Source organism: Pseudophryne corroboree, chromosome 7, assembly GCF_028390025.1.
Source record: "Pseudophryne corroboree isolate aPseCor3 chromosome 7, aPseCor3.hap2, whole genome shotgun sequence".
NCBI classification, from domain to species: Eukaryota; Metazoa; Chordata; class Amphibia; order Anura; family Myobatrachidae; genus Pseudophryne; species Pseudophryne corroboree.
In genome coordinates, this window is record NC_086450.1 from 1,242,925 (window position 1) to 1,261,537 (window position 18,613).

Here is an 18,613-nt window from a genome sequence, read left to right on the forward strand (position 1 = left end):
GGGCGTCTGCACATACAGGGTCGGGTGGTCTGTATATACATGGCTGGGTGGTCTGCATATACAGGGTCGGGTGGTCTGTACATACAGGGTCGGGTGGTCTGTACATACAGGGTCGGTGGTCTGCACATACATGGCTGGGTGGTCTGCACATACTAGGTCGGGTGGTCTGTATATACATTGCTGGGTGGTCTGCACATACAGGGTCGGGTCGTCTGCACATTTATGGCTGGGTGGTCTGCACATACAGGGTCGGGTGGTCTGTATATACATGGCTGGGTGGTCTGCACATACAGGGTTGGGTGGTCTGCACATACAGGGTTGGGTGGTCTGCACATACAGGGTCGGGTGGTCTGTACATACAGGGTCGGGTGGTCTGTACATACAGGGTCGGTGGTCTGCACATACAGGGTCAGGTGGTCTGTACATACAGGGTCGGGTGGTCTTTATATACATGGCTGGGTGGTCTGCACATACAGGGTCAGGTGGTCTGCAAATACAGGTTCGGGTGGTCTGCACATACAGGGTCGGGTGGTCTGCACATACAGGGTCGGTGGTCTGTACATACAGGGTCGGGTAGTCTGTACATACAGGGTCGGTGGTCTGCACATACAGGGTCGGGTGGTCTGCACATACAGGGTCAGGTGGTCTGTACATACAGGGGCGGGTGGTCTGTACATACAGGGTCGGTGGTCTGCACATACATGGCTGGGTGGTCTGCACATACAGGGTCGGGTGGTCTGCACATACAGGGTCGGGTGGTCTGTATTTACATGGCTGGGTGGTCTGCACATACAGGGTCGGGTGGTCTGCACATACAGGGGCGGGCGGTCTGTATATACATGGCTGGGTGGTCTGCACATACAGGGTTGGCTGGTCTGCACATACAGGGTCGGGTGGTCTGCACATACAGGGTTGGGTGGTCTGCACATACAGGGTCGGGGGGGTCTGCACATACAGGGTCGGGGGGTCTGCACATACAGGGTCGGGTAGTCTGTATATACATGGCTGGGTGGTCTGCACATACAGGGTCGGGTGGTCTGCACATACAGGGTCGGGGGGTCTGCACATACAGGGACGGGGGATCTGCACATACAGGGACGGGGGATCTGCACATACAGGGTAGGGTGGTCTGCACATACAGGGTCGGGTGGTCTGCACATACAGGGTCAGGTGGTCTGCACATACAGGGACGGGGGGTCTGCACATACAGGGTTGGGTGGTCTGCACATACAGAGTCGGGTGGTCTGCACATACAGGGTTGGGTGGTCTGCACATACAGAGTCGGGTGGTCTGCACATACAGGGTTGGGTGGTCTGCACATACAGAGTCGGGTGGTCTGCAAATACAGGTTCGGGTGGTCTGTACATACAGGGTCGGGTGGTCTGCACATACAGGGCCGGGTAGTCTGTACATACAGGGTCAGGTGGTCTGCACATACAGGGTCGGGTGGTCTGCACATACAGGGTCAGGTGGTCTGCACATACATGGCTGGGTGGTCTGCACATACAGGGTCGGGTGGTCTGCACATACATGGTCGGGTGGTCTGCACATACAGGGTCGGCTGGTCTGCACATACAGGGTCGGGTGGTCTGCACATACAGGGTCGGGTGGTCTGCACATACGGGGCGGGCGGTCTGTATATACATGGCTGGGTGGTCTGCACATACAGGGTTGGCTGGTCTGTACATACAGGGTCGGGTGGTCTGCACATACAGGGTCGGGTGGTCTGCACATACAGGGTCGGGGGGGTCTGCACATACAGGGTCGGGTAGTCTGTATATACATGGCTGGGTGGTCTGCACATACAGGGTCGGGGGGTCTGCACATACAGGGTCGGGTAGTCTGTATATACATGGCTGGGTGGTCTGCACATACAGGGTCGGGTGGTCTGCACATACAGGGTCGGGTGGTCTGCACATACAGGGTCGGGGGGTCTGCACATACAGGGTCGGATGGTCTGCACATACAGGGTCGGGTGGTCTGCACATACAGGGTCGGGTGGTCTGCACATACAGGGTCGGGTGGTCTGCACATACAGGGTCGGGGGGTCTGCACATACAGGGTCGGGGGGGTCTGCACATACAGGGTCGGGTGGTCTGCACATACAGGGAAGGGGGATCTGCACATACAGGGTAGGGTGGTCTGCACATACAGGGTTGGGTGGTCTGCACATACAGGGTCGGGTGGTCTGCACATACAGGGTCGGGTGGTCTGCACATACAGGGTCGGGGGGGGTGCACATACATGGTCGGGGGGTCTGCACATACAGGGTCGGGTAGTCTGTATATACAGGTTCATGGGGTCTGCACATACAGGGTCGGGTGGTCTGCACATACAGGGTCGGGTGGTCTGCACATACAGGGTCGGGTGGTCTGCACATACAGGGTCGGGTGGTCTGCACATACAGGGTCGGGGGGGTGTGCACATACAGGGTCGGGGGGGGGTGCACATACATGGTCGGGGGGTCTGCACATACAGGGTCGGGTAGTCTGTATATACATGGCTGGGTGGTCTGCACATACAGGGTCGAGTAGTCTGTATATAAAGGTTCAGGGGGTCTGCACATACAGGGTCGGGGGTGTCTGCACTTACAGGGATGGGGGGTCTGCACATACAGAGTCTGGTGGTCTGCACATACAGGGTTGGGTGGTCTGCACATACAGGGTTGGGTGGTCTGCACATACAGGGACGGGGGGTCTGCACATACAGGGTCGGGTGGTCTGCACATACAGGGTCGGGTGGTCTGCACATACAGGGACGGGGGGTCTGCACATACAGGGTCGGGTAGTCTGCACATACAGGGTCGGGTGGTCTGCACATACAGGGACGGGGGGTCTGCACATACAGGGACGGGGGGTCTGCACATACAGGGTCGGGGGGTCTGCACATACAGGGTCGGGTGGTCTGCACATACAGGTTCGGGTGGTCTGCACATACAGGTTCGGGTGGTCTGTTTATACATGGCTGGGTGGTCTGCACATACAGGTTCGGGTGGTCTGCACATACAGGTTCGGGTGGTCTGTTTATACATGGCTGGGTGGTCTGCACATACAGGGTCGGGTGGTCTGTACATACAGTTTTGGGTGGTCTCTGAATACGCAGGGATGGGTGGTCTGCACATACAGGGTCGGGTGGTCTCCACACGCAGGGATGGGTGGTCTGCACATACAGGTTTGGGTGGTCTGCACGCGCAGGGATGGGTGGTCTGTACATACAGGGCTGGGTGGTCTGTACATACAGGTTTGGGTGGTCTGTACATGCAGGTTTGGGTGGTCTGTACATGCAGGTTTGGGTGGTCTGTACATACAGGTTTGGGTGGTCTGTACATACAGGTTTGGGTGGTCTGCGCGCGCAGCGATGGGTGGTCTGTACATACAAGGTCGGTGGTCTGCACATACAGGGTCGGGTGGTCTGTACATACAGGGTCGGGTGGTCTGTATACACATGGCTGGGTGGTCTGCACATACAGGTTTGGGTGGTCTGCACGCGCAGGGATGGGTGGTCTGTACATACAGGGCTGGGTGGTCTGTATACACATGGCTGGGTGGTCTGCACATACAGGTTTGGGTGGTCTGCACGCACAGGGATGGGTGGTCTGTACATACAGGGCTGGGTGGTCTGTACATACAGGGTCGGGTGGTCTGTATACACATGGCTGGGTGGTCTGCACATACAGGTTTGGGTGGTCTGCACGCGCAGGGATGGGTGGTCTGTACATACAGGGCTGGGTGGTCTGTATACACATGGCTGGGTGGTCTGCACATACAGGTTTGGGTGGTCTGCACGCACAGGGATGGGTGGTCTGTACATACAGGGCTGGGTGGTCTGTACGGGATCCGGTCTGAAGATCGACAGTATCTAGGTCGACAATGTTTAGGTCGACCACTATAGGTCGACAGTCACTAGGTCGACATGGATGGAAGGTCGACAGGGTTTCTAGGTCGACATGTGCTAGGTCGACAGGTCTAAAGGTCGACATGAGTTTTTCACATTTTTTTTCTTTTTTTAAATTTTTTCATACTTAACGATCCACGTGAACTACGATTGGAACGGTAAAGTGTGCCGAGCGAAGCGGTAGCGGAGCGAAGGCATCATGCCCGAAGCATGGCGAGCGAAGCGGTACACTAATTTGGGATCCCAATCACTGTACGAAGAAAACGACACCAAAAAAAAAAAAAAAAAACTCATGTCGACCTTTAGACCTGTCGACCTAGCACATGTCGACCTAGAAACCCTGTCGACCTTCCATCCATGTCGACCTAGTGACTGTCGACCTATAGTGGTCGACTTAAACATTGTCGACCTAGATACTGTCGATTTGATGAACCACACCCGGTCTGTACATACAGGTTTGGGTGGTCTGTACAAACAGGTTTGGGTGGTCTGCACGCGCAGGGATGGGTGGTCTGTACATACAGGGCTGGGTGGTCTGTACATACAGGTTTGGGTGGTCTGCGCGCGCAGGGTCGGGTGGTCTGTACATACAGGGTCGGGTGGTCTGTATACACATGGCTGGGTGGTCTGCACATACAGGTTTGGGTGGTCTGCACGCGCAGGGATGGGTGGTCTGTACATACAGGGCTGGGTGGTCTGTATACACATGACTGGGTGGTCTGCACATACAGGTTTGGGTGGTCTGCACATACAGGTTTGGGTGGTCTGCACATACAGGTTTGGGTGGTCTGCACATACAGGTTCGGGTGGTCTGCACATACAGGTTTGGGTGGTCTGCACATACAGGGTCGGATGGTCTGCACATACAGGGTCGGTGGTCTGTACATACAGGTTTGGGTGGTCTGCACATACAGGGTCGGGTGGTCTGTACATACAGGGTCGGATGGTCTGCACATACAGGGTAGGTGGTCTGTACATACAGGTTTGGGTGGTCTGTACATACAGAGCTGGGTGGTCTGCACATACAGGGTTGGCTGGTCTGCACATACAGGGCTGGGTGGTCTGCACATACAGGGTCGGGTGGTCTGCACATACAGGGTTGGTTGGTCTGCACATACAGGTTTGGGTGGTCTGTACATACAGGTTTGGGTAGTCTGTACATACAGGGCTGGGTGGTCTGCACATACAGGGTTGGCTGGTCTGCACATACAGGGCTGGGTGGTCTGCACATACAGGGTCGGGTGGTCTGCACATACAGGGTTGGTTGGTCTGCACATACAGGTTTGGGTGGTCTGTACATACAGGTTTGGGTGGTCTGTACATACAGGGCTGGGTGGTCTGCACATACAGGGTTGGCTGGTCTGCACATACAGGGCTGGGTGGTCTGCACATACAGGGTTGGTTGGTCTGCACATACAGGTTTGAGTGGTCTGTACATACAGGTTTGGGTGGTCTGTACATACAGGGCTGGGTGGTCTGCACATACAGGGTCGGGTGGTCTGCACATACAGGGTTGGTTGGTCTGCATATACAGGTTTGGGTGGTCTGCACATACAGGGCTGGGTGGTCTGCACATACAGGGCTGGGTGGTCTGCACATACAGGGTTAAGTGGTCTGCACATACAGGGTTGGCTGGTCTGCACATACAGGTTTGGGTGGTCTGTACATACAGGTTTGGGTGGTCTGTACATACAGGTTTGGGTGGTCTGTACATACATGTTTGGGTTGTCTGCACGCGCAGGGATGGGTGGTCTGCACATACAGGGGCTTGCTCTTAGCTGACCTGTTTCTGTGCTCACAGAAATCCCCTCGGTCACCACACAGAGGTGAGGAGACCCCACAGCAGAAGCTGACACAGACAGTCCACGTATGTACCGTGTCCTTTATACAATTACTTATTACAGAAACTTCTAGTTATATGATAATATTTTTAAGCATTTGCAAAATCATACATCCTTATTAATGTTACACTGTATTTCCAAAGATAAATATACTATTTATTTATTTCTATAGCACCCGCATATGGCATAGCATTGTACAAATGGAAAAGGGTCGTTCTCAGGAATGTGACGTTCCGCGTTAGCACGTTATAGCTGCGTAACATGTTTCAGCACATGAGGCGCGGTTTGGTTTGTGCTGGCCCTAGGAAATGTTTTTGGGAAAGGCCCACACTGATGTGCATGCAGGCTGCAGCTGGCAGTAATTAGGGGCAGAGGGGGCCTGGACTGCACACCCTAGCTTCTTATAATGGGCTTTAAAACAGGGAACTAGCACATGCTGACTACACACAAGCCATAGGTAAGATCCTTTCATTTATATAGAAAGTCAGTTTGGTGGTGAACTTTTGGGTCGTGGCGCTCCTTGGATTGCTCTGGCTGGGCCACTTTGGGGCATCACCACCTTATATTTATTTCTAACACCTATATCACTATCTATTTGTTTTTATTTATGTAACATTTTTCATATATGTTTTACACTTGTAACACTGATCAGCTAACCTCACTTTCTAAGACTCTGACACCTTACTGCTGCCCTCTCTCTAACACTCTGACACCTTACTGCTGCCCTCTTTCTAACGCTCTGACACCTTACTGCTGTCCTGTCTCTAACACCTGACTGCTGTCCTCTCTCTAACACTCTGACATCTTACTGCTGCCCTCTTTCGAACGCTCTGACACCTTACTGCTGCCCTCTCTCTAACACTCTGACACCTTAATGCTGTCCTGTCTCTAACACCTGACTGCTGTCCTCTCTCTAACACTCTGACATCTTACTGCTGCCCTCTCTCTAACACTCTGACATCTTACTGCTGCCCTCTCTCTAACACCTGACTGCTGTCCTCTCTCTAACACTCTGACACCTTACTGCTGCCCTCTCTCTAACACCTGACTGCTGTCCTCTCTCTAACACTCTGACACCTTACTGCTGCCCTCTCTCTAACACCTGACTGCTGTCCTCTCTAACACTCTGACACCTTACTGCTGCCCTCTCTCTAACACTCTGACACCTTACTGCTGCCCTCTCTCTGACACCTGACTGCTGTCCTGTCTCTAACTCTCTGACACCTTACTGCTGTCCTCTCTCTAATACTCTGACACCTTACTGCTGTCCTGTCTCTAACACCTGACTGCTGTCCTGTCTCTAACACTCTGACACCTTACTGCTGTCCTCTCTCTAATACTCTGACACCTTACTGCTGTCCTGTCTCTAACACCTGACTGCTGTCCTGTCTCTAACACTCTGACACCTTACTGCTGTCCTGTCTCTAACACCTGACTGCTGTCCTGTCTCTAACACTCTGACACCTTACTGCTGCCCTCTTTCTAACGATCTGACACCTTACTGCTGCCCTCTTTCTAACGCTCTGACACCTTACTGCTGCCCTCTTTCTAACGCTCTGACACCTTACTGCTGCCCTCTTTCTAACGCTCTGACACCTTACTGCTGCCCTCTTTCTAACACTCTGACACCTTACTGCTGTCCTGTCTCTAACACCTGACTGCTGTCCTCTCTCTAACACTCTGACACCTTACTGCTGCCCTCTTTCTAACGCTCTGACACCTTACTGCTGCCCTCTCTCTAACACTCTGACATCTTACTGCTGCCCTCTTTCTAACGCTCTGACACCTTACTGCTGCCCTCTTTCTAGCACTCTGACACCTTACTACTGCCCTCTCTCTAACACACCTTACTGCTGCCCTCTTTCTAACGCTCTGACACCTTACTGCTGCCCTCTTTCTAACACTCTGACACCTTACTGCTGTCCTGTCTCTAACACTGACACCTTACTGCTACCCTCTATCTAACACTGACACCTTACTGCTGTCCTGTCTCTAACACCTGACTGCTGTCCTCTCTCTAACACTCTGACACCTTACTGCTGCCCTCTTTCTAACGCTCTGACACCTTACTGCTGCCCTCTTTCTAACGCTCTGACACCTTACTGCTGTCCTGTCTCTAACACTCTGACACCTTACTGCTGTCCTCTCTCTAACACTCTGACACCTTACTGCTGCCCTCTTTCTAACACTCTGACACCTTACTGCTGTCCTGTCTCTAACACTCTGACACCTTACTGCTGTCCTCTCTCTAACACTCTGACATCTTACTGCTGCCCTCTCTCTAACACTCTGACACCTTACTGCTGCCCTCTTTCTAATGCTCTGACACCTTACTGCTGCCTTCTTTCTAACGCTCTGACATCTTACTGCTGCCCTCTCTCTAACACTCTGACACCTTACTGCTGTCCTGTCTCTAACACCTTACTGCTGTCCTCTCTCTAACACTCTGACATCTTACTGCTGCCCTCTCTCTAACACTCTGACACCTTACTGCTGCCCTCTTTCTAATGCTCTGACACTTTACTGCTGCCCTCTCTCTAACACTCTGACACCTTACTGCTGCCCTCTTTCTAACGCTCTGACACCTTACTGCTGTCCTGTCTCTAACACTCTGACACCTTACTGCTGTCCTCTCTCTAACACTCTGACACCTTACTGCTGCCCTCTTTCTAACACTCTGACACCTTACTGCTGTCCTGTCTCTAACACTCTGACACCTTACTGCTGTCCTCTCTCTAACACTCTGACATCTTACTTCTGCCCTCTCTCTAACACTCTGACACCTTACTGCTGGCCTCTTTCTAAAGCTCTGACACCTTACTGCTGCCTTCTTTCTAACGCTCTGACATCTTACTGCTGCCCTCTCTCTAACACTCTGACACCTTACTGCTGTCCTGTCTCTAACACCTGACTGCTGTCCTCTCTCTAACACTCTGACATCTTACTGCTGCCCTCTTTCTAACGCTCTGACACCTTACTGCTGCCCTCTCTCTAACACTCTGACATCTTACTACTGCCCTCTCTCTAACACTTTGACACCTTACTGCTGCCCTCTTTCTAACGCTCTGACACCTTACTGCTGTCCTGTCTCTAACACTCTGACACCTTACTGCTGCCCTCTTTCTAACACTCTGACACCTTACTGCTGTCCTGTCTCTAACACTCTGACACCTTACTGCTGTCCTCTCTCTAACACTCTGACACCTTACTGCTGCCCTCTTTCTAACGCTCTGACACCTTACTGCTGTCCTGTCTCTAACACTCTGACACCTTACTGCTGTCCTCTCTCTAACACTCTGACACCTTACTGCTGCCCTCTTTCTAACACTCTGACACCTTACTGCTGTCCTGTCTCTAACACTCTGACACCTTACTGCTGTCCTCTCTCTAACACTCTGACATCTTACTGCTGCCCTCTCTCTAACACTCTGACACCTTACTGCTGCCCTCTTTCTAATGCTCTGACACCTTACTGCTGTCCTGTCTCTAACACTCTGACACCTTACTGCTGTCCTCTCTCTAACACTCTGACACCTTACTGCTGCCCTCTTTCTAACACTCTGACACCTTACTGCTGTCCTGTCTCTAACACTCTGACACCTTACTGCTGTCCTCTCTCTAACACTCTGACATCTTACTGCTGCCCTCTCTCTAACACTCTGACACCTTACTGCTGCCCTCTTTCTAATGCTCTGACACCTTACTGCTGCCTTCTTTCTAACGCTCTGACATCTTACTGCTGCCCTCTCTCTAACACTCTGACACCTTACTGCTGTCCTGTCTCTAACACCTGACTGCTGTCCTCTCTCTAACACTCTGACATCTTACTGCTGCCCTCTCTCTAACACTCTGACATCTTACTGCTGCCCTCTCTCTAACACCTGACTGCTGTCCTCTCTATAACACCTGACTGCTGCTCTCTCTCTAACACCTGACTGCTGCTCTCTCTCTAACACTCTGACATCTTACTGCTGTCCTCTCTCTAACACTCTGACATCTTACTGCTGCCCTCTCTCTAACACTCTGACACCTTACTGCTGTCCTCTCTCTAACACCTGACTGCTGTCCTCTTTCTAATGCTCTGACACCTTACTGCTGTCCTCTCTCTAACACTCTGACACCTTACTGCTGCCCTCTCTCTAACACCTGACTGCTGTCCTCTCTCTAACACTCTGACACCTTACTGCTGTCCTCTCTCTAACACTCTGACACCTTACTGCTGCCCTCTCTCTAACACCTTACTGCTGTCCTGTCTCTAACACTCTGACACCTTACTGCTGCCCTCTCTCTAACACTCTGACACCTTACTTTTGCCCTCTTTTTAACACTCTGACACCTTACTGCTGCCCTCTTTCTAATGATCTGACACCTTACTGCTGCCCTCTTTCTAACGCTCTGACACCTTACTGCTGCCCTCTTTCTAACGCTCTGACACCTTACTGCTGCCCTCTTTCTAACGCTCTGACACCTTACTGCTGCCCTCTTTCTAGCACTCTGACACCTTACTGCTGCCCTCTCTCTAACACACCTTACTGCTGCCCTCTTTCTAACCCTCTGACACCTTACTGCTGTCCTCTTTCTAACACTCTGACACCTTACTGCTGTCCTATCTCTAACACCTGACTGCTGTCCTGTCTCTAACACTCTGACACCTTACTGCTGCCCTCTCTCTAACACCTGACTGCTGTCCTGTCTCTAACACTCTGACACCTTACTGCTGCCCTCTCTCTAATACTCTGACACCTTACTGCTGCCCTCTCTCTAACACCTGACTGCTGTCCTCTCTCTAACACTCTGACACCTTACTGCTGTCCTCTCTCTAATGCTCTGACACCTTACTGCTGTCCTCTCTCTAACACTCACACCTTACTGCTGTCCTCTCTATAACACTCACACCTTACTGCTGTCCTCTCTATAACACTCACACCTTACTGCTGTCCTCTCGCTAATGCTCACACCTTACTGCTGCCCTCTTTCTAATGCTCTGACACCTTACTGCTGTCCTCTCTCTAATGCTCTGACACCTTACTGCTGTCCTCTCTCTAACGCTCTGACACCTTACTGCTGCCCTCTCTCTAACGCTCTGACACCTTACTGCTGCCCTCTCTCTAACGCTCTGACACCTTACTGCTGTCCTCTCTCTAACGCTCTGACACCTTACTGCTGTCCTCTCTCTAATGCTCTAACATCTTACTGCTGTCCTCTAACATGCTGACACCTTGCTGCTTTCCTCTCTCTAACACTCACACCTTACTGCTGCCCTCTCTATAACACTCCCACCTTACTGCTGTCCTCTCTATAACACTCACACTTTACTGCTGCCCTCTCTATAACACTCACACCTTACTGCTGTCCTCTCTCTAACGCTCTGACACCTTACTGCTGCCCTCTCTCTAACGCTCTGACACCTTACTGCTGTCCTCTCTCTAACGCTCTGACACCTTACTGCTGTCCTCTCTCTAATGCTCTAACATCTTACTGCTGTCCTCTAACATGCTGACACCTTGCTGCTTTCCTCTCTCTAACACTCACACCTTACTGCTGCCCTCTCTATAACACTCCCACCTTACTGCTGTCCTCTCTATAACACTCACACCTTACTGCTGTCCTCTCTGTAATGCTCACACCTTACTGCTGCCCTCTTTCTAATGCTCTGACACCTTACTGCTGTCCTCACTCTAACCCTCTAATACCTTACTGCTGTCCTCTCTCTAACACTCACACCTTACTGCTGCCCTCTCTATAACACTCACACCTTACTGCTGTCCTCTCTCTAACGCTCTGACACCTTACTGCTGCCCTCTCTCTAACGCTCTGACACCTTACTGCTGTCCTCTCTCTAACGCTCTGACACCTTACTGCTGTCCTCTCTCTAATGCTCTAACATTTTACTGCTGTCCTCTAACATGCTGACACCTTGCTGCTTTCCTCTCTCTAACACTCACACCTTACTGCTGCCCTCTCTATAACACTCCCACCTTACTGCTGTCCTCTCTATAACACTCACACCTTACTGCTGTCCTCTCTGTAATGCTCACACCTTACTGCTGCCCTCTTTCTAATGCTCTGACACCTTACTGCTGTCCTCTCTCTAACACTTTGACACCTTACTGCTGTCCTCTCTCTAACGCTCTGACACCTTACTGCTGTCCTCTCTCTAACGCTCTGACACCTTACTGCTGTCCTCTCTCTAACGCTCTGACACCTTACTGCTGTCCTCTCTCTAGCACTCTGACACCTTACTGCTGTCCTCTCTCTAACACTCTGACACCTTACTGCTGTCCTCACTCTAACCCTCTAATACCTTACTGCTGTCCTCTCTCTAATGCTCTGACACCTTACTGCTGTCCTCTCTCTAATGCTCTGACACCTTACTGCTGTCCTCTCTCTAATGCTCTGACACCTTACTGCTGTCCTTTCTCTAATGCTCTGACACCTTACTACTGTCCTCTTTCTAATGCTCTGACACCTTACTGCTGCCCTCTCTCTAACGCTCTGACACCTTACTACTGCCCTCTCTCTAACGCTCTGACACCTTACTGCTGCCCTCTTTCTAACGCTCTGACACCTTACTGCTGACCTCTCTCTAACGCTCTGACACCTTACTGCTGCCCTCTTTCCAATGCTGACACCTTACTACTGCCCTCTCCCTAACGCTCTGACACCTTACTGCTGACCTCTCTCTAACACTCTGTACGTAAAGGGTCGGGTGGTCTGTACATACAGGGTCGGGTGGTCTGCGCATACAGGGTCGGGTGGTCTGCGCATACAGGGTCGGGTGGTCTGCGCATACAGGGTCGGGTGGTCTGCGCATACAGGGTCGGATGGTCTGCACATACAGGGTCGGATGGTCTGCACATACAGGGTCGGTGGTCTGTACATACAGGTTTGGGTGGTCTGCACATATAGGGGCTAGCTCCTAGCTGACCTGTTTCTCTGCTCACAGAAATCCCCTTGGTCACCACATAGAGGTGAGGAGAGCCCACAGCAGGAGCTGACACAGACAGTCCACGTATGTACCGTGTCCTTCATACAATTACTTATTACAGAAACTTCTAGTTATATGATGATAATGGCCCTCATTCCGAGTTGTTCGCTCGCAAGGCGAATTTAGCAGAGTTGCTCAGGCTAAGCCTACGCCTACTGGGAGTGTATCTTAGCTTCTTAAAATTGCGACCGATGTATTCGCAATATTGCGATTACAAACTACTTAGCAGTTTCAGAGTAGCTTCAGACTTACTCGGTATCTGCGATCAGTTCAGTGCTTGTCGTTCCTGGTTTGACGTCATAAACACACCCAGCGTTCGCCCAGACACTCCCCCGTTTCTCCGGCCACTCCTGCGTTTTTTCCGGAAACGGTAGCGTTTTTATCCACACACCCCTAAAACGCCGTGTTTCCGCCCAGTAACACCCATTTCCTGTCAATCACACTACGATCGCCGGAGCGAAGAAAAAGCCGTGAGTAAAAATACTATCTTCATGGTAAAATTACTTGGCGCAGTCGCAGTGCGATTATTGCGCATGCGTACTAAGCGGAATTTCACTGCGATGCGATGAAAATTACCGAGCGAACGACTCGGAATGAGGGCCAATATTTTTAAGCATTTGCAAATCATTCAGCCTTAGGTTGTACCATGCGACCTCTACTCCAGGTAAAGTGCCCAGATCTATTCCATGATGGGCCCGCCATCAACCTGCGACTAGCCCTGAGGCAGCACTTAATGCGGCGGTCTGCTTGCACTCACTCCTGTCGCAGCGCTAGTTGCGGGTTGATTGCAGTCTTCTAATTAATAATCTCGGAACTTTAGCCTGCAGCTAATTAAATACCGTCTTCTCTGTCTGATCTGAGTATACAATCACAACCAATGTAACCAAATTCAATGCATTGTAAATTAAATGTAATGTTGATAACATTAAGACAGAATGTTATGAAATATGATTCAGGGGGGGGAATCCAATTGTAGGTGAAGTTCTTGCGCCTGCAAGTTACTGCAACAACAGCCGCATTTTACAGCATCTTGAACTCTCACAAATTTGTTTGCAGTTCCACAGGGCTGCATATAAAATTGTGTAAATTCGGGGGACAGCGGGCCACGAGGGGTGCAAAATACGGTCCATTGCCGGCATCAGCAAATCACACCCTTCAAACACAATTGGATACCCCCAATATGTCAAAAATGTTGTTAACAAATGGGCACATGTAAGCCACGGGAGGACCAGAGTGTTTGGTAATAGGTTATGTGTGGCCATGGTCTGTTCCTCCTGCCTCCCTAGAGTCTAGATGGAGGTTGGGGTCCTGGATGAGACCCAAAGGACATAGAAGGCTAATGTTATTTGTTATGGAAAGAGTTCTGACGTTCCTCCCAGCCAGCAGGGCCTTCCGTCTCACAGGCAGAGTAGAAGAGCTCAGAGCAGACATAGAGTTAGGTCCATATATATTTGGACACTGATCTGGGCTCTGTACGCCACCACAATGGATTGGAAATGAAACAATGGATATAAAATTACAGTGCAGACTTTCAGCTTTAATTCAATGGGTCGAACAAAAATATACGTTTAGGAATTGCCCCCTATGTTATACACCGTCCCCTGTTTTCAGGGATTCAATTGTAACTGGACAAGTTATCGTGATCATAAATAACATGTTCACTTTTAATACTTTGTTGAGAATCCTTTGCAGGCATTGACTGTCTGACGTCTGGAACCCACGGACATCCCCAAATGCTGGGTTTCCTCCTGTGTTATGCCAGGCCTGCCCTGCAGGTGTCAGTAGTGGTCAGTTGTGGGTGACACGCTGCTCGCTCTGTGACATCAGGTGACTGACTCGCCCACTGCAGAATTTTCCACTTCTTTGCATTAAAAAACTCCTGGTTTGCTGTCGCGGTTGGTTTTGGGTCATTGTCCATCTGATTGTGAAGCGTCGGTTAATGAAGTTAGTGGAATTGGGCTAAATCTAAGCAGACAGTACATCCCTATACACTTCACTATTCATCCGGCTGCTTCTGTCTTTAGTAAATACTAGTGACCCGGTGCTATTGGAAGCCATGCCTGCCCACGCCATCGCCAGGGCCGGCTCCAGGCCTACTAGCACCCTGAGCGAGAATATGTAAAAGTGCCCCCCCCCCCCCCCCAACCCCCATGCGCGCGGCTTCGGCGCGCGCTCCTGTAAAAGTGGGCGTGGCCTCCTGAAAAAGTGGACGTGGTCTCACCCCCCAGCAGTGCCAGCTACACATGACATGCCCTCCAGCAGTGCCAGCTACACGTGACATGACTCCCAGCAGTGCCAGCTACACATGATAGTGTTCACTTTTTAGGGCAGGTTGCTGATCACAGGGAGGGCACATTTTTAAGTTAGGTGGGCAAAATGATGTACATACTGTAATGCTTGTTGTTCCCATTTCCACACGCTAAAGCATGGACAGTGCGCGCCGAAGGCGCGCAGCAAAAATTTAGGGGAGTTACTTCGTGGGGAAGGTGCGTAGCCACATTATAGTGGCAATTCACATTACACCACACAGTAGTGCAGCTAATACACATTGCACCAGGTAGAACCTCCTATACACTTTGCGCCAGGCAAAGCACGTTAGACACTTTGCGCCAGGTAGAGCACTGAGACACACTGCCCAGCCACAGACGCCTAGCGGGAACACTACATGATATTCCCCCCGGCAGTGCCAGCTACACATGACATGCCCCCCAGCAGTGCCAGCTACACGTGACATGCCCCCCAGCAGTGCCAGCTACACGTGACATGCCCCCCAGCAGTGCCAGCTATATAAATGGCCACACAGTTCCAGATGGATAAATGCCCCCACAGCGCAGATATGCCCCCATAGTGCCAGATACATTAATGCCCTCACAGTGCAGATATGCCCCCACAGTGCCAGATACATAAATGCCCCCACAGTGCCTGATACATAAATGCCCCCACAGTGCCTGATACATAAATGCCCCCACAGTGCCTGATACATAAATGCCCCCACAGTGCCTGATACATAAATGCCCCCACGGTGCAGATATGCACCCACAATTCCAGATACATAATTACTCCCACAGTGCAAGATATGCCCCCACAGTGCAAGATATGCCCCCACAGTGCCAGATACATAAATGCCCCCACGGTGCCAGATACATAAATGCCCCCACGGTGCCAGATACATAAATGCCCCCACGGTGCAGATATGCACCCACAATTCCAGATACATAATTACTCCCACAGTGCAAGATATGCCCCCACAGTGCAAGATATGCCCCCACAGTGCAAGATATGCCCCCACAGTGCCAGATACATAAATGCCCCCACAGTGCCAGATACATAAATGCCCCCACAGTGCCAGATACATAAATGCACCCACAGTGCAGATATGCACCCACAATTCCAGATACATAATTACTCCCACAGTGCAAGATATGCCCCCACAGTGCAAGATATACCCCCACAGTGCAAGATATGCCCCCACAGTGCAAGATATGCCCCCACAGTGCAAGATATGCCCCCACAGTGCAAGATATGCAGTGCAAGATATGCCCCCACAGTGCAAGATATGCCCCCACAGTGCAAGATATGCCCCCACAGTGCAAGATATGCAGTGCAAGAGTTCTGCCTCTGATTACAACACAGAAGCCAAAACGACCAGGTACAGCAGTTTACCACCAAGCATAACCTCTGAATGAGGCATCTCTCAGTCATGTCAGTGCACTTTCTTTTCCGAGCAAGGAAAGCCATCTAGTAGGGTAATGTATTTAACAAAATAAGTTTTACTGTTTGCATTGCTTTACAAATTTGAAATGCGTTTTTTTTTTAATGAACAAAGTTGCTGCATGTGGCTAAATGTATAAACTGTAATTTGTTGGACAACTTGCCTTTCTACATATCCAATAGCTATACTGCAGAAACCTAAAGCATCAAGCTCTGCGCCAATGCCTGAGAGTCTACATGGCACGTTAAATTGCATCAAAGCAGATCAATAGGACTGGTCTACTGCCTGCATCTCATCTGATGTACTCCCTTTATGAAGAGCAATTAGCTAGAAGAAATCCCCAAACAAACATCATCTGTAACCAGGGCTAGCAGAAAGGGATGTTACTACTCCCCACAGGGAGAAGTACTGATCATATTGCTGAAAGGCAGACAGAGGTGTAGGGGTTAATTGTAACCGGACTAACAAGTTTATTAAGGCATTTGGAGGAGGATCATCTCACATGATCTGCTCCACAAGACAGATACATCCCTCCTTCTTAGGCCAGTTAGTATATCCTGGGTGTATTACTGAGGATTTCCCAGTGCAATGGTCAGCAGCTGTGGTACAGGAACAGCCACTGACAGACAGGGGGGCTATTTGGTGGTCTATGTAACTCTGCTGTTGCCCCAGTGCTGGAATAACAGCATGGCAGCCAGGGGCTCACACACGACTCCATAAACTACATCACTGGCGTTTGGGGCACAGTGGCATAATATGAAATGGGGGCACTACAGTGGGTTTGGCCCATTAGTTGTTCTGGGAGCATATATTGACAATATCATTGGTAGTAGCAGACACTGACCTTAAACCAGCCTTTTACAGCACTGGAAGTGCTCATTTAATTTGACCATTGCTCTTGCATTTCCTACATGTATTGGTGACCAGGGAAGCACATCCATATGAATATACTGTAACCAACCTGATACTCTGTCAGCACTGGCCGGTCTTTTGCATCTAACTTGGAGTGACGGCAATTGTTTCTAGATTGCTGTGAACAGACCCACATCACCAGGACATAATACACATGAGCATCACAAGCACTGAGCAATCACATAAACACTGAGCATCGTTCACCATACAATAAATCAGTGTACATGTCACATGTATGCAACAAATGGTATTAAATGTAAATCTCCCTAAGGTTCACACAAAGGTGACATTAATCAGAAGAGTAGCCAAGAACGCTGTGGCAGTAGGCTTCAGTACCTTGCTCGTGTAATAACAGATGGAAATCCATGTCACCCTTATCTACAGTCTATTAATCCAGGACCAAAGGCAGACACGTTACACATAGTACGTGCCACAGCCTTCATACATGCATTAGCAGCTGGCTGCTGCACTCCATCCATCACATGTACCTGCGGTGGTGGCGGGAGGGTGAGTGCCGCCGAGGACGCGGGCGGCTCTTCTAAAACTCCTGTGTGCGCGCTATGCTCGCTGCCCGGCGCCGGCGTCTAACGTCAGACGCCGGCGCCGCACAGCCGCGTACACAGGAGTTCAGGCCATGAAGCACTGCAGGCTGGCTCCAGGCACAAAGATGGCGGCGCCAGCGCGCGGCGCCCATTAAGGGTGGCGCCCTGCGCGGCCGCTCTAGTCGAACGTGCCTGGAGCCGGCCCTGGCCATCGCACTACCCCACTGTGTGTTACGGTGCATACACACTGGGTGATTTTGAGCTCAAAATCTCCTAGTGTGTATGGCCAGGCGGTGACCGCTCATGCGCGCTCCCGCATCATTGCTGGCCACCGCCGTCCGTCGGCCTGTTTTACCGGCCGAGTGAAACCACATTTTCTTCAGTCACCTACTCTGGAAAGTGGTTCACCCCTGTGAAATCGCTCAGTGTGTGTGGACCGTAACAGATGATGTAGTCTGCAGTGGGTCATGACCCATTCCAAGTCTTCCCCATACTTTGTTCTTCCCATCATTCTGGTACACGTTGATCTTCGTTTCATCTGACCACAGAACGCTGCTCCAGAGCTAGGCCGGCTTTTCTAGATGTTTTTGGCGCAGTCTAGTCTGGCCTTTCTATACTTGAGGCATATGAATGGTTTGCACCTTGCGGTGACCCCTCTGTATTTGCTCTTGTGACGTCTCCTCTTTATGGTAGACCAGGATAGTGATATCCCTACCTCCTGTGG

At 51.0% G+C, this 18,613-nt stretch overlaps 1 protein-coding gene across 1 annotated transcript in view; it reads left to right on the forward strand.

Annotated features, from left to right (window-relative positions):
• KIAA2012 (KIAA2012 ortholog) overlaps window positions 1-18,613 on the forward strand; it is a 353,000-nt gene that overhangs the window by 167,274 nt on the left and 167,113 nt on the right. Inside the window, exons 10-11 of the mRNA XM_063932236.1 lie at window positions 5,696-5,761; window positions 12,682-12,747. Of these exons, the coding sequence (XP_063788306.1) occupies window positions 5,696-5,761; window positions 12,682-12,747 (132 nt within the window). The remainder of the gene's footprint in view (window positions 1-5,695; window positions 5,762-12,681; window positions 12,748-18,613) is intronic.